The sequence below is a fragment of the Mercenaria mercenaria genome, chromosome 3, assembly GCF_021730395.1.
Source record: "Mercenaria mercenaria strain notata chromosome 3, MADL_Memer_1, whole genome shotgun sequence".
Lineage (NCBI taxonomy): Eukaryota > Metazoa > Mollusca > Bivalvia > Venerida > Veneridae > Mercenaria > Mercenaria mercenaria.
Genome location: NC_069363.1, coordinates 4339165 through 4364340, shown reverse-complemented (window position 1 = coordinate 4364340; position 25176 = coordinate 4339165). Strand labels below are relative to the sequence as shown.

General features: G+C 35.1%; 3 protein-coding genes across 4 annotated transcripts in view; 1 reads left to right on the top strand and 2 right to left on the bottom strand.

The window, feature by feature from the left end:
- LOC123525944 (mitochondrial fission regulator 1-like) overlaps nucleotides 1-4161 on the bottom strand; it is a 28689-nt gene extending 24528 nt beyond the window's left edge. Inside the window, exons 1-2 of the mRNA XM_053537767.1 lie at nucleotides 4096-4161; nucleotides 63-166 (exon numbers count right to left, since the gene is read on the bottom strand). Of these exons, the coding sequence (XP_053393742.1) occupies nucleotides 63-137 (75 nt within the window). The 5' untranslated portion in view covers nucleotides 138-166; nucleotides 4096-4161. The remainder of the gene's footprint in view (nucleotides 1-62; nucleotides 167-4095) is intronic.
- Nucleotides 4162-4221: 60 nt separating this feature from the next.
- On the top strand, nucleotides 4222-13415 carry LOC123523689 (armadillo repeat-containing protein 1-like). Of its 2 annotated transcripts, none has more exons than XM_045301337.2 (9): nucleotides 4222-4305; nucleotides 7666-7749; nucleotides 8315-8389; nucleotides 8589-8680; nucleotides 8999-9112; nucleotides 10683-10767; nucleotides 11405-11521; nucleotides 12225-12299; nucleotides 12669-13415. In XM_045301337.2, the coding sequence occupies exons 2-9, from the start codon at nucleotides 7675-7677 to the stop codon at nucleotides 12861-12863; spliced, it is 828 nt and encodes a 275-aa protein (XP_045157272.1). In that variant the 5' UTR covers nucleotides 4222-4305; nucleotides 7666-7674; the 3' UTR covers nucleotides 12864-13415. The 2 variants fall into 2 exon arrangements, with proteins under 2 accessions (XP_045157272.1, XP_045157273.1); XM_045301338.2 differs by having other exon boundaries at nucleotides 4256-4325.
- Nucleotides 13416-21624: 8209 nt separating this feature from the next.
- On the bottom strand, nucleotides 21625-23223 carry LOC123525945 (E3 SUMO-protein ligase ZBED1-like). Its single transcript, XM_045305105.2, has one exon. The coding sequence runs from the start codon at nucleotides 23221-23223 to the stop codon at nucleotides 21625-21627; it is 1599 nt and encodes a 532-aa protein (XP_045161040.2).
- Between the last annotated feature and the right edge of the window lie 1953 nt (nucleotides 23224-25176).

The window sequence follows — 25176 nt, the reverse complement described above, 5'->3', positions numbered from 1 at the left end:
AAAAATAAGTTTTTAAGCTATATGCCTTTAAATAATCGAGCTAATTAGCACTTCCAACTTACAAGGTTATTGACATCAAAACCTAGATAATTCAAGATGTAACGTATTGCATTAGCAAGATCTTCCAGGATATCCATGGTAACATCAATTGTAATTTGCCATCATACTGAAAATATACAATCAGCTAATATTATTGTTTATCATAGACCAAGAGCTTATGTGACTTTAATGAAATGAAATACCATAATCTTAAACAAGAAATATTTGACATTTGATAAATTTGTATGCAAAAAAACCTTTATTTTGTTCAGTATTAAGTCACAGGAACAGAAATTTAGGTCATACAACACCTCTCTAGCTTTTGATGATGAGGAAGACCCAAGGTTTTACTGCGGGCATTACTTCAGACAAACACAGGCACCTTGGTAAGAACCATGGGGCTTCTGTAAGCCAGCTGGATGACTTCCTTACAGGGCAAGTTACTTGAAGTCAGCAACCTTAAGTTAACCACCCTGCCACTAAGGCCCCTTTATTATCAAAATCAAATTAGTTCTACAAGTATCACCCAAGTCAGCAGGTCAACAAAACAAACTTATTTAGACTCCTGATCTTTTCCTGGAAGAAGTAAAAGGTTGTTACACCTTGTTTATTTTGATGCAAACAAAATATTATCTTCTTATCCTGTCACTTGCAGTATTTTCGACCCGATATCAGGGTGCCGTATATCTTTCTTGATATACCATCAGTTGACCATGTGACCAGTGATATACGGTCAGTTGATCATGTGACCTTATGATCGATATTGTTGTCATAAGAAATTTTGCAACGAAACCATTATCATTGTGTTGGAAATGTCCGAACTAAGAAAATGAGTGGTCAAATAATGAGTTTTATTCAAAAACAAAGAAGTTATTGCGATTTTGCCGGTAATCACATCATTATATAAGTGACATCATTACGAATATGACGTCATTAAAGCGGTTGTCGCACACTTATTTTTGTAAAATAAATTGCCAAATATCGGAAAATGAAGTAATGACAAGATAAATAGAATAATAGGTTAGTGCCTAAGATGTAGAAAGTTTATCTGGCTCGGCTCCGGACCTCGCCAGATAAACTTTCTCATCTATGGCACTAACCTATTATTCTCTATTTCTTGATGTTCAAATTAAAAGATTTAATTTGAAATCAAATTCAGTAAGAAAATATATATCAGTAAAGTGTTAACACCTTATTTTCATTATTTGACAATGTTAATATTATTCAAACCATGACTTTTGGACATTCAGAGGTTTGGCTAATCAGGGTCACTTGGGTCATTTTTAGTTTCAGATGAGGCACTTTTACTAAAGTGTTATAGTGTTTCCCAGTTGCCCTTTACAAATTAACTTGAATGACTGGCATGGAAATTGTTTTATTGCTATTCTATAGATTAACATTGTCTTTGGTAAAGCAGTTCATAGTCTAGTCTCTAGAAAGCCATTTATTTCATTGAGTACAATGCAAGATGCCTAGGGCTGTCATTGATTGGGTTTTTGGCATATCAACGATACCGATATATCAGAAGACAAATATCGACGATACATCGATATATCGATTATTAAGTTAGATTAACAACCTATTTGTTCATATGCATACTGTATTACAACCTTCCTGTAAATGCTATTTTTAGTTTTATTGCCTACTTTTCATATTACTGTTTGATTGTGTTGTATTTGTATCTATGAAATAAAAGAAATAAATAAAAAATAAAATATTTCATTTTTATTTTGCCTTCACTTCTCTTTTACATTTATCTAAATTTCCAACTTTGTGAACTTAATTGTTTTTGAGGGTCTGAGTGTTTATCAGGATAGTTTTGATCTCTCTGTAAAATATCGATTTTTGAAAATGGGAATTGATAATCAATCGACAAAAAAATATCGTTGATACATCAATATCGTTTCTATCGATGACAGCCCTAAAGATGCCAGTTCAAAATAGTTAGTTTGATTTCTGAAATGTATACTTTCAGATACAGTGCATAACCACTATCTAAATGTGTATATTTTATGTTGTAACTGTTCTAGGGTTTAATAAATATTCTAGCACATTTTATAGAAAATTTTCATGAAAATGCTTAGTGATATTGTAAATATTATTCTCCTACTTGTTTAGCATAAATTATGCTTTATTAATTTATGATAATTTTTTAACAACTAACAAGTACTTAAGATATGAAACCTTACTTTTCTATATTTAAAGCCATTTTTAAAACATTTAGAAATATGACAACAACCTTTACTCCCAATTACCCAAACTGTTAAATGAGATTGACAACTTAATTTGTTTTCAAAATTTACTTACTCAATCATCTTAATTGTAATTTGAAAGAAAACTACACGTCACCTGTGATAAACTGAGAGAAGGCAGTACTATAAAACAATTCTGAAACAAAATTTAGCCATATCTGTGAATGCCTTATTTCTGGAAACATAATATTGAAATATTTATTCATTTTACATACTTAAATAAGTCTGCAAGTCAAAGACTAATAAAATGGGAATTTCAAGAAACAGCTCAAATATTAAGGTAAGTTGTATAATTTTCATGAAATTTCAATGTATTTTCATTAAGAGATTGTGCATGGGACTCCATGATTCATTTTTGTTTTATTATCTATTACTAATAGACAAAGTTCTTTTTTAAGTTATATGATATTAGATTTCATCTAAGACACTCAGCCTTTTATTAGTATTTTACTGTTTTTTGTTGATATACACTTAAAAAATATATTGAAAGAACCTTTTTTGGTATTTACACTGAAAATTCCTCAGTAACCTCATAATATTTTCTTATCTGGTCTTGGATTAGTCTTACTCATTTAGCTTATCAGGATGACTTATTTTATGATCTGATATTTATTAGTTGTCATCCCTCTAACGGGACAGCGACATTCAAAAGTTATCAAGCTGTCCTGAAACGTCTTATTATTTGGACTAGTCTAGGATTTTTAAAGGCAGTCACTGCCGCAGTGATTTTTTTGGCCGTCTTTGGGACCGAAATTTTGGTCCCATTCTGCTGTCCAAAAAGTATGTTGTTTTCCCCTATTTCTGAAAAAAATTTCCCTCCAAAAAATATTTTTTTTTTTACGTATATCCCAACCAACAAAATCCTTTCTATATGTACATGATGTAAACTGTTCCATTTATAAACATGAGACAATGTGCTTTTAAATCATTTTCATTTTTAGAGCAACATGTTTATGGAAAATATTGCTTTTATCACAATGCAATTTCCCCCCTATTTTAGTGGTTATGGCGCAATTTTTCAGAAATATCAAACTCAACAGAAATGACTGAAAGTTACAATTGACCTTTACATTTATGCATACCCAAGTATATCAATAAATTTCAAGCTGCGATTTTGAGTCTAAACATAGTTCCAGGCCTCCTAGCAGGCCTGAACAGAAATAAAGGTTTTTATAAAGGCTCCAATCTATGGAAATAAAGGCCTTTTAGTGTAAAATATTAAAAAATAAAAGAGTAAATAAAGGCTATTTTTGTCAGAATTCTTGTTGAAAACACATAATATATATAGGTATTTACTACATGTATGTGGTCTGGTGAACACAACAGCATTCTGAAAACTCTAGATGAAAGATACATAAGCAGTATCCTAATAACAACACATAAAAGGGGGGAAGAAATACAGAAGTATAACCATTACTTGCTTTAAACTGGCACCGCAAGCAGTCTGAACAAAAACATAGGTTTTGAGTGAAAATTACAGGCTATTTGGCCCGTTTTAAAGGTTTGCTCTGAAATTAAAGGTTTTTAAAGGTTTCACTAGGAGGCTAGTAGTGTTTTCAAACACTTGATCTGTAAATTTATAGATTATCTAATTATGTAAATATAACACTTTCCTAGACCTGTTCACTGAGTTTTGAAAATTTGAGCTAAAACAAAACACCCGAGTACGAAAATAATCGAGAACAAATAAAACAACATGTATGGTTGATGACTTAAGATAATGCATATACAATGGGGAGAATCGGGCTCTTAGTCAATTGCTTATTTCCGCTAAATGTTGTGCACGTTATACTAAATGACTAACTAAAATAACTTCAGAATGTCTGGAAACGTGTGAGGTCTTCTACCGCCGTGATGTTCAAAATGAAAGTAACATCAACATCCGGTTTCGTCTGAAAACCAATCAAGTCATTCGTTTCAAAATTTGACCAATCAACGGAGCTTTTACAAATTTTGGAAATCTACTCACTGCTCAAAATCTGAAATTTATATTTTTGTTGGAAGTAATTGAAAGGTGGCACTTTTTAAACATTTGTATGTCTCTAACAATTTTAACTATTTAAGTATTAAAATAGTGTAAGCAGCGTTTCACCGATTATGCATATGTACTGAACTGTAGCACTGTCCAATATAAATTCGTACCCATGAAATTTCGACCTATAAACAGGCTGGTCACATTGCCCGATCGGGCTTTAGACATAAAAACTAATGTTTCTTGAAAAATAATGAAGATATTTCTTTCAAACTTGGTCCATTAATTAAGCATAACATATGAAGCATACTATGGTAAAAATAACATTGTTGCCTTCAGTTTTTTTAGAATTATTTCCCTTTTTCAGAATTTTATGATGCATAATTTTTGAAGTCCAAAAAAATTATGTTTTAATGAAATGTTTGAAACAGAAAAGGGATCAATGGGTTTCTATAATACTTTGTTTCTAGTGCAGATGTATGAACAATTTTTTTACAACTAACATCTTTCTATAATCTTGTTAGTGAAAGCACAGTAAAATGTATACATTCATGTACTAGCGCAATAATAAAGAGCATTAGAAAGCCATTGAACCATTTTTAGCTCGACTATTCGAAGAATAAGTAGAGCTATCCTACTCACCACGGCGTTGGTGTCGGCGTCGGCGTCACACCTTGGTTAAGTTTTTTGTACCAGTCCACATTTTGACAAAGTCTTTTGAGATAAAGCTTTGAAACTTTCAACACTTGTTTACCATCATCTGGCCTGTTATAGGCAAGAGCATATAACTCCATCAAGGATTTTGGCTGAATTATGGCCCCTTTGACTTAGAAATCATGGTTAAGTTTTTCGTACCAGTTCATATTTTGACAAAGTCTTTTAAGATAAAGCTTTGAAACTTTCAACACTTGTTTACCATCACCATGGCCAGTTATAGGCAAGAGTACATAACTCCATCAGGGATTTTGGCTGAATTATGGCCCCTTTCGACTTAGAAATCTTGGTTAAGTTTTTCGTACCAGTTCATATTTAGACAATGTCTTTTGAGGTAAAGCTTTGAAACTTTCAACACTTGTTTACCATCACCATGTCCAGTTATAGGCAAGAGCACATAACTCCGTCAAGGATTTTGGCTGAATTATGGCCCATTTTCACTTAGAAAACTGGGTTTATATTTCGTACCAGTTCATATTTTGACAAAGTCTTTTGAGATAAAGCTTTGAAACTTTCAACACCTGTTTACCATCACCATGTCCAGTTATAGGCAAGAGTACATAAGTCCATCAAGGATTTTGGCTGAATTATGGCCCCTTTTGACTTAGAAATCTTGGTTAAGTTTTTCGTACCAGTTCATATTTTTTGTAAAGTGTTTGACATATGGCTTTGAAACTTTTATCACTTGTTTAGTATAATAGTCTCTATCTGTAGGAAAGAGAACATATTAACTCTGTCATCTATTTTGGCTGAATTATGGCCCTTTTTGGACTTTGAAATTGGTTCTGTTTTCATACAAGTCCATGTTTTGTCAAAACTATTTGACATATGGCTTTTAAACTTTGAACACTTGCTTATCATTATGATTTACATCTGTAGGCAAGAGTACATAACTAGCCCTTTTTGGACTCATATATTGCCATTTAGTGCAAGACTTATCGAAATCAAAGTAATACAGGAACATTGTTTGTCTAATCTATTTATTTCTTTTGTCTGAATATCCGTGGAAATATTTTGACCCCATTCTTCAATCAATTCTTCGAATAGTCGAGCGCGCTGTCATCAGACAGCTCTTGTTTGTTTTAAACTTAGCATAAGAACATGTCTTTTTTGGACTTCAAAAATTATGCGTCATAAAAATCTGAAAAGGGGAAATAATTCTACCAAAACTGAAGGCAACCAAGTTGTTTTCATTTTAATTTGTGTCATATGAAATGCCTAATAAATGGACCAAGTTTGAAAGAAATATCTTTACTATTTTTCAAGAAATATTAGTTTTTATGCCGAAAGCCCGATCGGGCAATGTTACCAGCTTGATAAATTAAATATTGTCATCATGGTCATGGTGTCACTCAAAGAACTATAAAATACATTTTTATAGCTCTTTGTGTCACTGTACATTACTTTCAGTTATAACATTTATGACTTAGGGATGCTTGAGTTTTGAAAGTAGCTACATGACATATTTAGATTTGTTTGAGAAACAGATTCTGATCTGGTTTGATCCCCCATTGTCTAAGTCTCAATTATTTTGTTATTTTTATTGTGCAATTACATAGATCACAAACATTAGCACATATTATATAGTATAACAAAATAAAATACTTTTAACAAATAAGAAAGATTAGATAGACATTTAAATAGAATAACAGCATTTCTATTGCACGGATTAAATTTGATAAATTGCAAGTTCAGCATTCTTAAAAACAATAGTAATAAATAAGAGAATAACTACTTAAGAGCAATAAATAGGTTAAGAGCATATTTTCGTATTGTGTTTGAAAAACTTAGGTAATATGAATATGATCCATGGTTGCATGGATAACCCATAAGTCCGAAAGCTTATTTCCAATGGGGTCCAGTTTACCAAAAAAGAATAAGATGGAATCAGAGAAGTAACGAAATTTCCGATGAAATTGTCATCGCTGCAGATTTGAGTTTAAATGCTAATTTTGTTGCGAATGTGAGATATTTTTAATTAAGATAAAACTTAAATGTAACAAAAGGGGATTCAATTCCTCATTGATTTATAAATGTAAAAATAATCAAATAATTTCCAAAAGTATGAATTTTCTGGTGATTTAAATCTATATATCTACTGTACACGATTAACGTTTTACCATGTCTACATGGCAAAATAAACCAATAACTTTACATAACAGTGTACTTTGATTAATCCTCCATTATTTTGGTCCTTTGAAGTTTTGACGGTTAGATTGCCCGTCGCATATATATAAAACAATCTTACCGTCAAATTATTTTAACTACCCCATTGTCCTGGCTTGTCAATGTAAGACATGGGAACATGTTTGGTGTTAAGCACTAATATATGCAAAGCCTTCTTTCCTGGTTGAAACAAGTCCTAGCCTTTAAGTTTGGCGAATACACTGAAGAGAATCTTAGAAATTTCCACTGCCAGGACCAGGATTTGAACTTTGGACTTCTAGATTGATTGTCAAGTGTGTTACCACCAGATATGCAGCTCATATATGGAACTTGTTTTCTGCTTAAAGGAGGATAGTCAAGATACTACTTTTAAGTAACTTAGATTTGACGCCATTCCCATGAGTTGAACTATTTAGGCCAAATGAATAATCAGCAGAAGTAATTTTGACAGTTTGAAAGAATTATGCTGCTTATTATAAGTTATAGATTGATAATCAAGTGTCATTTATGTCCCCATTTCAGAAGTCAAACATGGTATCCTGTGAAGCTATTCAAGCTATGAAGACAATGGCAATGGATGTCAAGAAAAGAGCAATCCTTGTCAAGGTATATTAGGAAGCATTTAATACATGTACAGAACCTAGTGTTCTTTGTGATGATTAGATGGTTTGATTCACACTTATATTGTAGCATAAACTTAACTGTGATTATTCCTTTATTCCTTAAAGTTCTTTAAAAAATTCTTATGGATATAAACAAGTTTTTTTTGGCTACTGAAGGAAATGACAAGTGTCTGAGTGTACCATGATTGAAACTAACCAGTACCAGTCAGAGTGTAACGTGAAACTGGCCAGTACCAGTAGAAAACTAGCCAACTGGTACAAGAGTCTGAGTGTAACATGAAACTGGCCAACTGGAATACAAGAGTCTGAGTGTAACATGAAACTAGCCAGTACCAGTTTGAGTGTAACATGACACTGACCAGTACAGGAGTAGGAGTGTAACATGAAATTCAATTGGCCAGTACCAGAGTCTTAAGTGTAATATGAAACTGATAAGATTTTCATTGCCATTTTAAGTTTTTGAACAAGGTTTTGCCAGAAGAATAAACAAAGTAGAAAGATGTTCAGATATAAATTCTATAGATTTGTATACTTAATTGTTGTTACAGGACAGTACATGTATCGGTGGGCTAGTGCTTGTTTTGTCAAATCCTGATGAGAATGTTGTCAAGCTTGCTTTAGAGGTAAGTCACAGTTCTTTCCATTTCCTTCATGTTCACAAATATTTTATAAGTTTGAAATATTGCTACCTTAGCCTGAATTTTGAATAGTATTTTCAGAACTGAAACACACCTATCATTTATATGTAAGTAATGGGTAGAAGTAGAAATATTGATGTCTGTTGTTTTGACATTTTATCATTTCATTTTCACATTGTTTCAGACGATACATCTGTTAGCCGAAACTGCGGATCATAGACCATTGTTGAGAGGATTTATTGGTATGATGGAGCAGCTAGAGTCACTCATTGACAGGTAGTTCACATAACATGGTATAGAAATACTTTACCATTAAATTTATGCTTTTGAATGTTTTAAAATGTTGTTAAAAACTAGAGATTAATATAGTCTTCAAAGAGAGATTTTCAGATTGCTAGTCTAGTGGTTTTGACTTTAAGGTACATGTTAACATGGAAGATAATTCTTTATTCTCACTGAAGATCATAGTAAAAAGATGCCCATTGACAGGTTTACCTTATATTGATATAAGCAGATAGTTTGCCATTTATAATAGCTTTAGCTTTGATCTCAAGTTGCATTCTAGTATAAGATATTATGCTGTATGTTTTATAGGAAAGATTGTGGTGAGGTTGAATGTATGGCTAAAGAAGTTTACATGCAGCTGAAACAAGATAGTCAGGTTACCCCACTCAAAGACAACTTTAATACTTCAGCAAATAAGTCCAGGTATGTTCATCACTATTCCTCAAGAAAATTCAAGCACTATTACCGGTAGTTACTGTGCCTAAAAAAGTTGTTCATTGCTCACAGTTGTTTTTGAGAAGACAATATTCTGTGTTATATCACATTGATATTCCTAGCTGACTTACTTTATTGGATTTTGTGGCCAAGTCGATGAATGAAATTTAATTTCAACAAAGAAGTAAAATTTTCATTGATTTTATGTTCAAAAGTTGAAATCCACAAATATATATCCCCACAAATAGCTGTTTTGACTGAAACCTCAAAATTTCATGCCTACAAAATTAAATGATTCTACATTAAGTACTTTTACCTTCTCAGTTAGTTCAGAAAGTAAAGCTTCATTAATCTTGCCACTGGTTGGAAGTTTGATCCAAAGTTAAATATTGATTCTTCATGCCTGTTTGACCATAGACAGAGCAACCAAATATATTTTCACCTTTTTAAATCAGAAAAGTTCTTCTAGATGTGTAAACAGTTTCTTTCTCTATAGTTATGTCTCTCCCCCCCCCCCCCCACTCCCAATGGGGGAAACATTGTTTTTGCCCTGTCCTTCCGTCTGTCCTTCACACTTCATTTCCTATCAATAACTGGAGAACCATTTGACCTAGAACCTTCAAACTTCATAGGTAACAGGGCTTATGGAGTAGACGACCCCTATTGTTTTTGGGGGTCACTCCATCAAAGGTAAGGTCACAGGGGCCTGAACATTGAAAACCATTTCCGATCAATAACTTGAGAACCACTTGACTCAGAATGTTGAAACTTCATAGGATGATTGGTCACACAAAGAAGATGACCCCTATTGTTTTTGGGGTCACTCCATCAAAGGTCAAGGTCACAGGGGGCTGAACAAGGAAAACCATTTCTGATCAATAACTTGAGAACCACTTGACCCAGAATGTTGAAACTTGATAGGATGATTGGTCATGCAGAGTAGATGCCCCCTATTGTTTTTGGGGTCACTCCATCAAAGGTCAAGGTCACAGGAGCCTGAACATGGAAAACCATTTCCGATCAATAACTTTGAGAACCACTTGACCCAGAATGTTGAAACTTGATAGGATGATTGGTCATGCAGAGTAGATGACTCCTACTGATTTTGGGATCACTCAATCAAAGGTCAAGGTCACAGGAGCCTGAACATGGAAAACCAATTCATAACTGGAGAACTACTAGGCCCAGAATGTTGAAACATAGTCACAAGTGGGATGATTGGACATGCCAAGTAGATGATCCCTATTGCAGCCAACCGTCAGTGTCTCTTTGACTTTCGCTCCTGTCCCCTATTGACTTCTTGCCTATACGACTATACATTGGGGGAGACATGCGCTTTTCTAAAAAAGCATCTTCTAGTTTTTCATTTCATTTTGGTGAGTTAATTCTGAACACAATTTTAATTTTTAGACAACATTTTGAGTCAGTAGTGTATGAATGCTAATGCATTATAAGGATTCTCCTTGTAATGGCTTGTAATCTTACTACACAAATTTGAAATTGTGTTCATAATGCTCAATTGTTGGCACCATCATTTTGAAGTCTTTTTCATTTTCAGAAGAAGCAGTATGCAGAAGATGTTACACGGAGGTTATAAGAACTCCAAAATAATTGTACTGCAGCTCAAAGGACTCCTAAATAAGGTAGGAATCACTTTCATCTACATGCCTTTCATTGAAATAAAATACATGTATTTATGTTATATTTCTGCTTCATGGACAAGGGTTGAATAACTTCTACTTTTGAAAGATGATCATCTCCAAAAGAAAAAAAAAACAGAAGCTGTTCACTGGAAGAAAAGCCATAACTGAACTGTTTCGATTGACTTAAGTCAGGTCTGATAAAGGGAGGTAATCAGATATTTAATAAAAACTTTCTGAGCAGAAAATGCTTGCACAAATTACAAAATTAGAGGAAGATGATTATGAAGAAAATATACAAGGAAGCTGACACAAGTTACCTGTACAGTGTTTTTGTTGGGTCTCCAATCACACAGACACAGTCCAAGGGCATTTTGCAGTTTTCCAGCTTTCAGTTGTTGAAGAAGATCCAAGGTGCTCCTCATGACATTATTTCCAGTAAGAGCACCTAGAGGAGGCACCTGGATAGGACCATTAACCTTCTACAAATTGGCTGGATGGCATCCTCTCATAAAGAGTTCCAACCTGTGCACAATCTGAACTTTTTAAGTAAGGAGCCACAGGCCCCTAAAGAGATAACAGCTCTCTATTTTTAAAATTCTAAAGGCTATATTAAGTTCTAATCTTTTGTATTTTTCAGTGTGACAGAGATGTCTGCATGCGACTGCTGCTGCAAGTGAAAGGCGTTATAAGCATCACTTTTGACATGAATAAAAAACGCTGCATCGTGAGAGCAAAACTTGATGTCCGTCCAGAGGTACTGATTAGACAAATTTATTCACATTTTCATTTTTATCAGGTAATAAATTTTTTTGCTCTCTCCTTCCTCGGTACAGTTTTCTGTAATATTGTAACAGTGTATATGTTTTGTTTGGATATGGCAGAAATTCTTCCTGTTATACTTAATTTGAATATAATAATCAGTTTAAAAACAAGACAATGTCTATCACTTAAATGTTGATTGCAGTAAGCAGCAGAGGTGAATGAGCCCAGGCACAACACTCCTACCGCAAAATTTGAGCATACTTAAACGGTTGTAGAAAAATAATTATTGCATGTACTAAATAATTGATAATTGAGTATTTTCATAATTTTAATGTAATTATGCATGAAATTCATACAATAGCAAAGTAGAGCTACTTAAAGATTTGTTGTATATTTTGAATGCAGAGTTACTGTGCGCAGAAGTATTCAAAATCTTTAAATAATCAATCAGGATCCATCCCTCAGTCAGTCTGTCACAAAAAATAGATCCTGTGGTAACTTAAAATTTGTTCATGAAACCTGCTACATAGATAATGGGCAATATACTTCAGAATTTGGTGAACTTCATGCTTCAAAAAATTTTCTAATAAAATACTATGATAAATGTTTAACACAGTAAACTGAATCAATCAGACACTTGACAGCAATTTTGAATAAAAATAAACAATACTGTACATTGACCTTTTGTTTTTCAGAGTCTGGTACAAGCTATTGCCAAGACACAGTCAATTCATGCACAACAGGTTGTGAAAAATGATTCTGGGGAAGAGGTGAGTTTCCGCCATGTTTGATATAACATTTGTACACAATACTTTGCCCTTTGATGTTTGGTATTTGAATAGAAATACATTTTTTTGTGGTTCGACATGAGATAAAGCGAGTTTTGCCCCACTACAGTTTGTTTAAACTAGGTTATGAGAATAGGAAAAAAAATGTGTAAGACTTTAAAAAAAGTATTTTTGCTGGAATTCATATATAAGAGAGACAGTTTAAGCTAATTTAGCAAGATCCATTTCATGTTGGAATACAGCACTTCTGTACAAACATTTTTTAAAAGGACTTTGTTGTGTATAAACAATTTGAAATATATGTTATAATATAAAAAGTCTGTATAATATTTTTGTCTTTCATAATTTCAGATGTTCCTGTCCTTTGGTACACGCAATGATAAATTGAACAAAGAGAATGAATCTGATCTGCCAGACTACCTTCCCGATGATGAAGAATTACAGCCTATTGATGACAAAGCCATCTCCCGCAACAAGCCTGATTCTACATCAGGAGGCTGGCTTAGCTCTGCAGCTAGTTTTCTTGCTAATTCATTTTACTGGTGAAAGATGCAAGAATATGAAACTTTATATGTACGGAACAGAACTGTGATTTAGTCATGTGATAAAAGGAATTACGCACCATGTGTTTTTTTCTTTAATAATAAAGTGAACTGTGATGGTTCAGGAAAAGATTTTTTAAAAGTGATTGAAGATACAAAGTACTGTTGATACAAACAAGTTATACTACTATATTTGTGATTTTCTACAGTAAGTGAAAACAAGTCAGTGGTGTAGTTTTGCAGGAGGTGAAAATACAGACTGTATATAGAATATCAATTAAGCCGAAATGGTTTGTTGAACTGTTGAATATTTTTTTAAGCAAAAAGAAAAAAGAAACTCACAGAAATATCTTATTGATACATATTTCATAGGAGTATGCTTTCTTGATATGTTTATCTTCTAGTGCTATTTCATTCTAAGCTCCTACTCTTTGATGTTTCAGTAAGTTATGTTGTAAATACATTACCACAGTGTGTTCATGTTTTGTGTATTTCTGTCTTAGTCTGTGTAATTTATGCCAGTCTGATAAACTCAAATAAAGTGTATTTATAGAAATAATTATGTTGATTTACTGATATTCATATTTTTTCGTTCAAAATACTGTAGCCAATCATAGTCATTACACAGTTGAACTTTGTTCTCTGGAACTCAACACGAGTGGAAAAAATTGTTTAAGCAGTTCGAGCCATCCGGAGCAATCTACATTATACTGGGATTTTACCAAGACCTGGTGATGAGTTCTAACCGAAGGGTGGTTTTAAATCATCTGAGGTCGAGCAAACCAAGTTTGACATGCTTATTGTACCCCCCGACAACAAAGTTGTAAGGGGGGGTATACTGGTTTCAGGTTGTCTGTCTGTCTGTCTGTCCGTCTGTCCGTAGACGCAATCTTGTGCGCACCATCTTTCCTTATCCCCTTGACAGAATTTAATGAAACTTCACACAAGTGATCAGTACCAACAGTAGTTGTGCATGGGGAATGTTAGGTTCTTTTAGAAAAAAAAATTGCAGAGTTATGGGACTTTGTTTTTTTTGTTGCTATACTATATACATAGACACAATCTTGTGCGCACCATCTCTCCTCATCCCCTTGACACAATTTAATGAAACATCACACAAGTGATCAGTACCAACAGTAGTTGTGCATGGGGCATGTTAGGTTCTTTTAGAAAAAAAATTTGCAGAGTTATGGGACTTTGTTTTTTTGTTACTATACTATATACATAGACACAATCTTGTGCGCACCATCTCTCCTCATCCCCTTGACACAATTTAATGAAACTTCACACAAGTGATCAGTAACAACAGTAGTTGTGCATGGGGCATGTTAGGTTCTTTCAGAAAAAAAATTTGCAGAGTTATGGGACTTTGTTTTTTTTGTTACTATACTATAAACATAGACACAATCTTGTGCGCACCATCACTCCTCATCCCCTTGACACAATTTAATGAAACTTCACACAAGTGATCAGTAACAACAGTAGTTGTGTATGGGGCATGTTAGGTTCTTTCAGCGACAAAAATTGCAGAGTTATGGGACTTTGTTTCTTGTTAACATACTATGTACATGCAGTCTGCATATGCAATCTTGTGCATGCCTAATCTACCAAACCCTTACACACAATTTAATGAAACTTCACACAAGTGATCAGTACCAACCCTAGTTGTGCATGGTGCATGTTACATTCTTTTAGATAAATATTCTGCATAGTTATGGGACTTTGTTTTTTGTTACTATACTATATACATACAGTCTATATACATACAGTCCACATAATTATGCAATCTTGTGTGCGTCAAATTGCAATGTACTGTGTCAGTGCATGTGGGGGGTACATTCATCACCTTTAGTGATAGCTCTAGTTCTAACTCGTCCCGATTTATTTCCCTAGATTGAAACTATTTGGTATTATGCAACTCACACAGTTTGTACATCACAATTATTATGTCATAGCATCAAACGTCATAGAGGCACACTAGAAAAGAAACCACACAGAACTGGTAAATATTTGGTGAATATCTTCAAAGATGTAGATTCATGTAATTATCCTTAATAATTTGTTAGAATCGTAATAATATATCTCATTTAGTGATTTGCTCTTGAATAAAATTGTTTTGTCGTTCAGATGCGTATCATTATATCACTCACGCTGCGCTGAATTCCAAACAATGATTTTATTCAATGACAAATCACTTAAAATGAGATATATGGTTTCTGAAAAGAAAAAGATACCCAATTTGTGAATGACTGCATGAAATGGTTTAAATATAGTGTTTTCCCTATATGCTGCTAAGAAGCAATCAACAAGAGCTGTTGGTTGCTTATTTCCATTTTGTTGTGAAATTTGTTTGGATTTCAAAGAAAAAAATAGATAAATTGGGAATAAGCTCATGAAAGATTGGGTCTTGGATATTATGTTGCTCAGAGATGTATCAGTTCAAGTTGAGCACACTTAATTTTACTGAAGATTATATGTAAAACTGGTCTTGAATTTATAGACCCTTTACAGATAGGGAGCAGCTGAACAATAATAACCTGTAATGTAAGAGGTCAAGTGCATCAGTAATTTATGGAAAAAAAATGGACCTTGTCATATATGATTTTTGATGTTGATGTGGAATTACCATTATTTAGGCTTAAACCATTTAATGATAAATGAGATAAAATGAAACTGTGTCAAAACAAAATATAATACTTTAAGACAGTTATGAACCTTGCATCATGCGCATATGATGCGAAAAAAAACAACATCAAATACTTAAGACTGAAATAAATTAATTCAGTAACACAGAGTGAAAGATGTCATGGAAGACCCAGACCTATATCTCAAATGTTAATGTCAGCCTTTGGGATTAACGGTCATGTCTGATCCTTGTCCGAAAGCAGTAATTCATATTCTTACTTTTTATACATGTATATTGTACAACCTCTTCTATATTGTACATTATATTCTTTAAATTCAGTACGGCCATAGCACCTTGTAATAAAGTAATAGTTTTAATAAATATTGGATGGAATCTGAAGAAGTTTATTTATGACATCCATAAAATCAAGTTGTGAAATACATGTACTTGTCAAATTACTTAAGAATTTAATGATAAATCAGAATTATGGTGACAAAATTTTGCAAAACAAAATGGGCTTCCCATTTCTTGTAGATTAATCTTGCATAAATATCATACACATGTTAATTATTACAGCTAAAAAGTTGTTTCCTCTGTAAACAGGACAAGTTCTTGGCACTTTGACGTGTTTACTACCAGTCTATAAATTAAGTGAAAAAGTGAGATGAAAGTATGCTGTAAAATGTTAATATGTTTTTTAGATTGAATATACTAAAAGCTAAATGAAACAGAAACGGAGATTTGGAAATATCATAATTATTCAAGGACGAAAAGCAACCGTTTCCACAAGCAATGACTGAAAATTTGTTTTGACGAAAGTTCATGATCGTATTGGGGAATGCGACCTTTGAGCAACTGATACATGTTTAGTAGTGCACAAAGAACATTCTGAGAAAATAATATCATGAAATGTCTAGTACAAACAGTTGAAGCAGACATCCTTGTTATACTTGTCGCTCACTCTCATCGGCTAAGGTGTTCATTTATGATTGGCTTTAACCTTTGCAATATCATTCTAAATAGTTGGGAAAGTTGTAGCATTTTCAGAATTCCGTGCATTTACTGTAACGCTACATTTACACCGTGTTTTTATGGAAAAGGAAAGAGATCTGCATTGAAACCTTAGAAGGTATGTGATGCAGAAAGTTCAGCAGTGTGTTTCTAATACACAAATTTTAAATGTCAAAGAACTGAATAGCTGTAATGAACAAGTGAATGAAGTATTGCCATGCAATACAAGGCACCTAATTTTCTCTACTGCAGTATAACATAATGAACTGATATCTGTCAATGATGTATAAACAATATTGTACTATATATACAATATGTTATAACAAAACAAGACGTTAAACCCGAACACACACACATATAACAAAACAATTGGATTAAAATTTGAATATATAAAAACCAACAGTTGTTTTCATATGGAACTTTTCAGTTATCATATAAGTTATTTATAGTAACAGCAAAGGGAAATCAATCATAAAAAAATCAATATAATATAAGTCCACAAGAAATTCTTTACCAGGTAGAAATAGGTCAAAATACATCTAACAATTTGATGTAACATGCATGCTGTACCACAAAAAAGTGGTCTCGATTTTTCCCTACGGCCAGTAATAAAAATGTTACAATATAACCTATTCATAGTAAAACAAAGGGAGGTAATTCTAAAAACAAGGCTGCCTCATAGTGGTGAACATTTGTGCCAAGTTACATCAAAATCCCTCCATGCATGAAGAGTGAGTGAGTGAGTTGTGTTTTACGGCGAATCGACACAAAATGGTCATATATCGCCGAGCCATGCATGAAGAAGAAATGCTCCGGACAAAGTCATTCTTAAATTTGACCTTTGATCTCCAAGTGTGACCTTGACCTTTAAGCTAGGGTTCTGGGTGTTACGCATGACACGTCGTCTCATCATGGGGTACATTTATGCCAAGTAAAATTGTATTACCTTGATGCAAGACAGAGTTCTGGACCGGACAGGAAAAAAACCCTATTGACCTTTGACCTCTAACTGTGACCTTGACCTTTGAGCTAGGGGTCCGGGTTTTGTGAATGACACGTCGTCTCATCATGGGGAACATTTGTGCTTAGTAATATTAAAATCCCTTCATGAATGGCAGAGTTATGGACCGGACAGGAAAAAAGCCTTGTTGACCTTTGACCCCCAAATGTGACCCTGACCTTTGAGCCAGGGGTCCGGGATTTGCACATGACACGTCGTCTCATCATGGGGATCTTTTGTGCCAAGTGATATTAAAATCCCATGAAGAATGACAGAGTTATGGACCGGACAAGAAACAGACCCTGTTCAAGCCATGTTAACGTTTGACTGCCAAGTGTGTCCTTGACCTTTGAGCTAGGGGTCTGAAAGCGTCTGATTATGAGGTACATTTGTGCCAAGTAATATTAAAATCCCTCCATGGATGGCAGAGTTTTGGACCGGACAGGAAAAAAGCACTGTTGACATTTGACCTCCAATTGTGACCTTGACCTAGGGGTCCTGGTTTTGCGCATGACACGTCTCATCATGGGGAACATTTGTGTCAAGTAATATTGAAATTCCTTCATGGATTACAGAGTTATGGACCGGACACGAAATTGCGGACGGACGGACAGACGGACTTGCCGAATTAACAAATGCAATCACAGAAGTGATGCTGGAATAAAAGAAAAAAGTAGAAATTTGTTGAATAAAATCTTCATTCAATAACTCCATGATTGAAGTAAATGTCTAATGTAGAAACTCTGCAAATTATCTTGTATTACTTCGAAGGGATTCAGCAACACCATTGATATATGTCTCTAAATGGTGGGACAGAGGACTGATTCTTGAGGGACTACTTTTTTGTTGGAATTTTGCGTTTGAAAATGAAGGAACATGAACACATTTAGAATTCAATTTTAGTTTCTTAAACGATTTATAAATTTCACTGAAAAGCCCTATCAATCAAACTCTTATGCTACTATCTCTATCAAAGGTTTTGAAAATACCACAACATTTTTATACACGATTTTGTAATTTGTGACGATTCGATTTTGTGACAGTCTGTCAAATGACCAGGAATAAACCCTATTTTAAGTTTAAATGTTCAAAAAAGTATTCTTTCCATTACCTTACCAATGAAATCTATCAACGACATTGATAATCACATGTTTATTTTTTTCGCAATTTTTAATGATATGCCAGATGTATCATGTTACGCTGCATGCGTCTCCCCGCCTGTCTGTCCGTCATATTTTACGTGCGGCACATAGCACCAAGAGGGGGTAGGCACGGGAAGGAGCCCGCCGCTCGTATTAAGGGGTCAGGGTTGTTCCCTGGGAAATTTTGAAATATGTGTGGTCTCTGGTGCATTTTTGTTTCTAAATTGTGAGAAAATATTATCCCTTTGCCAAAATAGTTTAATGAGTATAGGTCACTTATCAGCCTGAGGTAGGTGGCAATAAGACGATGTGCAGTGTGCATGAACCAAGTAGACTAGAGGTCAAAGTCACTGATAGAGCTCAATCATATTACGTGTCTGGACTATTCAAGGTATTGACTTAAACTTGGAATAAGGTGGGTGGAGATAACGCAATGCAAATGGAGCTCAAAGGTCGAATTTGTCCTTCATATATAATAATATTGTGTCTGGAGCATAATTCAATAGCCATTCAAGATATTAAGTTCAATATTTCCTTATAGGTAGGTTGCGATGAGACAATATGCAGAGGGCATGAACGAGGTCGGTAGATCAAAGATAAAGGTCAAAGCAAGGTCAAATCAGTCCGTCATATTACTTAATATAACAATTCAAGGTATTGACTTCAAACTTGGCGTATTAGCTGGTATTGATGAGACGATTTAAGGAGTTCAACTATCTACATTACCTGCCCCCCCCCCCCCCCCACACCCCCACACACAAAACCCTCATCCCCATACAGCCCCCCGCAAAAAATAAACACCCTGTCAGAATAATCTGTATATCTGATATATTGATAACGTAACACATAAGCACAGATAGTGATTGACTCCCTTTTCATGTTGTCATTGCTAAAATTATTGTTGAATTGCTGTATATAATAGAATTTGGGTCATTTGTGGCTGATTTGGGTTCTTTATGGGGATGGCTGGGTCCCAGCTTCGCACATTATGCCATATACAAAAATTAAAGGGAACCAGATATTTGATAGAGCAGGTACTCAATGTAAGACACTATGTATAAATTTGGACCAATCAGAAACAAGTTCTAAAAATAGCACGTCTGCTGGGGTATAAATAGGTAGATGAATGATAGAGAGCTCATTCGGTATCCAGCGGTTGAAGAAGACACATCGAGGATTCAACTAATAATTTATCCCAGTACCTTGAGAAGGAGACTATTGCAGTTATCCTGTCAGGGCGGATAAATTGTTAAAAAGAAGACTTTGGAAGTTCTTAGACTAAAGAACAGTAGCAGAATTTCGATAAGGTTTCGAGCTATAGGGCCAGCGCATAGGAGCTTTACCTTAAAGATAATTGAATGCTATAGACGATAGCATATATAGGCTGAGCATCGGGAAGCTGATGCAGAGACCCAGAGTTTGGTAATCTACTGAGATAGTAGGAGAATTCCAGCTTATAGACGGTTCAGCGTTATTGGCGAAGTACAGCCAAGGCATCGGGGATAATACTTATATGATAGTTGAATGCTACATATGATAGCATATAGGCGCTGATCATCCAGGAGTCAGGGCAATCTTATAGAGTTTGAGAGGACAGAGGCCGAGCATCTATGCGATAGGACTCGTATGTTGTTGATTCAAAGACATTGTCTGACAGGAACTTCAACAAAAAGACCAGTCAAGTATAGGGTCTCCAGCCTATAGGAGTTTGAGCTAAATGGAAATTGTTAGTTTGAAATATTTATTGATTTGCCCGATCCCTGAAACTGACTAGCTCATAATTAAAATCATTTACGAATCATTGGTACACGAATCATTTAGGCAAGGTAGCCAGAGGAAAATTCTATATCTGAGATATTTGGTCTCACCAGCTTTACGTTTTAACAAAGGACATTCTACATCGTTTGTCAGCTAGTCTAAGACATAGTCACCTTAGCGATTGGACCCAAACCATTGTTCAAGATACTAAAGGCGTAGGCACTTGCCTGGGTCATATAACCAGTATCTTGACACACCCACTGCAACATTACACCCTCCTCCGACACACAGACTCCAATTTCTTTTCTTTAGATGTTACACCCTCCTTCTCGGATCTAGGATTTCGGGCGTATTTTGACCCACTTTGCGCAGCTTGTTGAATTATAGCATATCATATGCTAATTTCCAGGAAATCTGACAGCGACCGATAAGAAAGAAAACTAGTGGTTTACAAGATGTTTCAGCTAATTTCATTGGGACCTAATGCTTCTTCAATAATTAATTTTAACTGAATATATAATACTTAATACTTCGATAATTTGTTACTGTGTAATTTCGAAAATGTTCAACCTCGCGTTTGCTTTGAATTTAAATTCTCATAGTCGTCTATCTCTAAAACGAATAATGTATTTAGTAGGGATGGGAACGAATACTGAAATCAATATTCGAATATTCGATGGACCATATTCGAATATATTCGATATTCGGTTTGTTAAATGGAAGTTTTAAATACTTATTAAGTGATATGCATATACACAATACATGCCGTTTTTCAAAACGTAAGTTATCGTAAGAAATATGGACTGTTGGTTAAATGAAATGGGCTTTACTTTTTTAATCAAGATGCGAGAAAACAAATCAATAAATAAAATGTATTAAACATTGATAATTTTATTCACATGCATAATCATCGTATCAACTTTTATCCAATTGTAGCTTATACAGATAGAAAACGTATCTCTATTATAAACATACGATGGTAACTACGTATAGATGTACATATATACAGTTTTGTCAATTTATCAAAGCATCAAAATCAATAAATAAACATTGATAATGGTTAACATTGATACATAAATCATCGTTGCAACTTTTATTCTATTGTATCTTATGCAGGTACTAAAAGTATCACAGTCACGATGGTAACTAGTAACTACGTAATATGATCCACATGTATAAAGTTTCGTTAATCTATCAAAGCATCAAATGAACATCAGTCTCTAACACATTAATCAGCTTCAGTAATGTTCACTTCATTTTTGTTCAAAAAGATTATGTTTTCCACTATCTCGCTAGATAGTCTATTTCTCAACTTGTTAATGAGTAGTCCCGTTGCGCTGAATATCCGTTCTGAAGGTACAGAAGTTGCAGGAACTGCGAGAACTCTTTTTGCAACGATTACAATTTTGGGAAATCTCTCCTCATTATCTCTCCACCAAAGAAGAGGATCAGTGCCCGACACCATTTTTTCACTTAGGTAACTCTGTACCTCGTCCTCTGAGGTACGTTCAGGTGAACCGAAATCGAGAAAGTCTAACTTACGGCGCTTTGATGGTGTTTCCTCGCAGTTGTTTACGTCACTGGCGGGAAGTCTGAGCGGCAGGTCTTCAAGACAAGATTCGAGAGCACCATGTGTGATCTTACGTTGCTGGGAGGAGAAGAATGGCAACTTCTTATACCGTGGGTCCAGAAGAGCGCCTAGTGCTGCCGTTGACTCTGCCGCCGTGTCTGATGAAGGCTGGTAACGTCGTATCAAATCTTCGCGTATCACCTCTTTCACTCTCGACGCAGTGTTACTGTCCGTGTTTGAAGCTACAAGACGCCTGTTCACCAGTCCGCACACTATGGGATAAATCTCAGATACTGAAACACAGCGTTCCGTACACATGTAATCGGTAGTATCCGCTAATGGGCGAAGAATGTCACTAAGTTCACCTATCAGATCCCACTCATATTCCTTCAAGTTTAGAACACTGTCCTCTTTCTTACTTAACTTTGGATCTAGGAGAATGTCTGACACAACTCTTCGCTGTTCAACTAAACGGGTCATCATCTGGTAAGTAGAATTCCACCGTGTTACGACGTCTTGAACCAGCGTATGCTCAGGAACTCCCATTGCCTTCTGTCGTTCGTGCATTTCAGCTGTAAGTGTTGTGGAGTGCTTGAAATGTCCGACTAATTTCCTACACCTGGATATCACTTTAGACACTGCTGTTAATTCCATAGCTGGTTTTAAGCACAACTGTAATGTATGCCCGAAGCATCCCAGATCTCCCCAGTCCTCACATAATTTCCCAGCACAATCCATATTTCGCGCATTATCATGAACACAAGTTTTCACTTTACTATCCAAGTCAAACTCTGAAACACAGTCCTTCAGTCTGTTCGCGAGATTCTCTCCGGTATGGCGTTCCGGCATAGCACGCGTCATCAGCACATTAGACTTAAGTTCCCATTTCTCACTAACATGGTGTTCAGTTACAGTGATATAACTTTCTGTAGAGGTGGAGGTCCAGGTGTCTGTTGTAATAGCTGCGGATGACACACACTCAAGTTCAGATTTTAAATGGTCTCTCTCAACATCGTAGCGTTTCTGGATCCTTGATCGAATTGTCTTTCTACATGGTACGGTGTAATCTGGAGCAGTCGCTGGAAACCTTTGACCTTCAACTATATTTAGCGGTACGTAATCAGACACGATCATATCTGCAATAACCTGTGTAACACGCTCAATACTATTTAGTCTTTTCCGAGTCGGACAGATCATTACTTTTAGTGGAAGTATAGTGTCCCATTTTTTTTCTTCAGAATTCTTCTTACTTTGCATTCTATTTATTAATTAATCCTGCATATGTTTTACCATACTGTTAACCTTATTTTGTAATTGTTTATACAAGGTCCTATGGTTTTGTTTTTAACCCGTTACGTTTCTTACCATGGTTTGTCATTAGCTCTTGACATAGTAACACTTTTAGAAGGAATAAATAGTCGAAGGATTCGCATGCAACTAAAGCGATGACATGTTAAACGTCAAGACTGATAAACATCACATATTAAACAAGAGGGACATAATGACCCTAGATCGCTCAGCTGAGTTTTACAGCTTGAGTTTGTTAGAGGGTCACCGAAAGAACATTGCTGTCATTTTTTTAAATGAGACCAGCGGTGGTAAGTTCACGGTCGAAAAACTAGGATTAACGATCGATAAACCAGGTTTTTCGAACGTAAAACCAGGTTTTTCGAATACTAATCTATATTTTCGAGCGAAAACATAGGATAACCCCGTAAACCATAGTTCACGCTCGTAAACGTAGGTTCACACTTGTAAACCCAAGTTCACTGTCGTAAACATAAGTTCACGTTTGTAAACTATGGTTTACGTTCACGAGCGTAAACATAAGATAACGACCGTAAAACACAGGATAACGACCGAAATTCGTAGTTCAATCGAGATACCTAGTTTATCAAACGTAAACCATGGTTTACGGTCGACATATTAGGATTATAAAATCAACTATGAATTTGTGAACCTATATTTACGAGCGAAAACCTACGTTTACGGACGTGAACCCATGTTTACGACCGTGAGCCTAGATTTATGATCGTGAACCATAGTTTACGGACGTGACATGTACGGCAATTGTCCAATAATTACGTGAACCAAGGTTCAAGGTCGAAAAACTAGGATTAACGATCGATAAACTAGTTTTTTTAACGTAAAAGCATTTTAACCTATTCTTTCGAGCGAAAACATAGGATAACGCCGTAAACCATAGTTCACGCTCATAAACGTAGGTTCACGTTCGTAAATCCAAGTTTACGGTCATAAACATAGGTTCACGTTCGTAAACTATAGGTTCATGCTCGTTAACTTAGGATAACGACCGAAATTTATAGTTCAATCGAGAAACCTAGTTTATCGAGCGTAAACATGGGTTCAAGAGCGTTATCCTATGTTTCCGGTCGTAAGTATAGGTTAGTATTTGATAATCCTAGTTTTTCGACCAAGAACGTAATTATTGGATAATTGGCTTGCCGTGAACCATAGTTTACGGACGTGAACCTATGTTTACGAGCGTGAACCTATGTTTACGACCGTGAACTTTAGTTTACGAGCGTGAACCTAGGTTTACGTTCGATAAACTAGGTTTCTCAAACAAAACTATGATTTTCGGTCGTTATTCTATGTTCACGAGCGTGAACCTATGTTTACGGTCGTAAACCCATGTTTGCGGACATAAACCCAGGTTTACGCCCGTAAAATAGGGTCATGCTCGTGAACTTAGGATAACAACCGAAATTCATAGTTTAATCGAGAAACCTAGTTTATCGAACGCAAACCTATGTTACGGGGCGTAAACTATGGTTTACGCCCGTATCTTATGTTTTCGCTCGAAAATATAGGTTAGAATATCGATCGTTAACCGTGAACCTGGGTTCACGTAATTATTGGACAATTGGCGTGCCATAGACGGTTGCTCCCCTTTACATGTATAATCAGCATAAACATTGAACATGGGATCCTATATATAATACAACATTACTATTTTTTACACTTATTAATTTAAGGTGAATCCTGAAACAAATTCAACCAATCTAGACATCAGTCGCCACATCTAATTCATCCGAGAGTACGAGTTTGAGAGAAGAGCCTGTGCCGAGCATATTAATGGAGCAACTGGTACCATTTTTCACAACCTTGGTACGCAACCGGGGATCGAATCTGCGACCTTCTGCAACTGAGGCAGACACTCTACCATAAGACAAAATTACTTCACTG

Coding starts and splice junctions, on each gene's coding strand:
- LOC123523689 (XM_045301337.2), top strand. CDS start 7,675: ATGGTATCCTGTGAAGCTATTCAAGCTATGAAGACAATGGCAATGGAT. Junction 11,522..12,224: donor AACTTGATGTCCGTCCAGAG/GTACTGATTAGA, acceptor TTTGTTTTTCAG/AGTCTGGTACAAGCTATTGC. Junction 12,300..12,668: donor AAAATGATTCTGGGGAAGAG/GTGAGTTTCCGC, acceptor TCATAATTTCAG/ATGTTCCTGTCCTTTGGTAC.
- LOC123525945 (XM_045305105.2), bottom strand. CDS start 23,223: ATGCAAAGTAAGAAGAATTCTGAAGAAAAAAAATGGGACACTATACTT.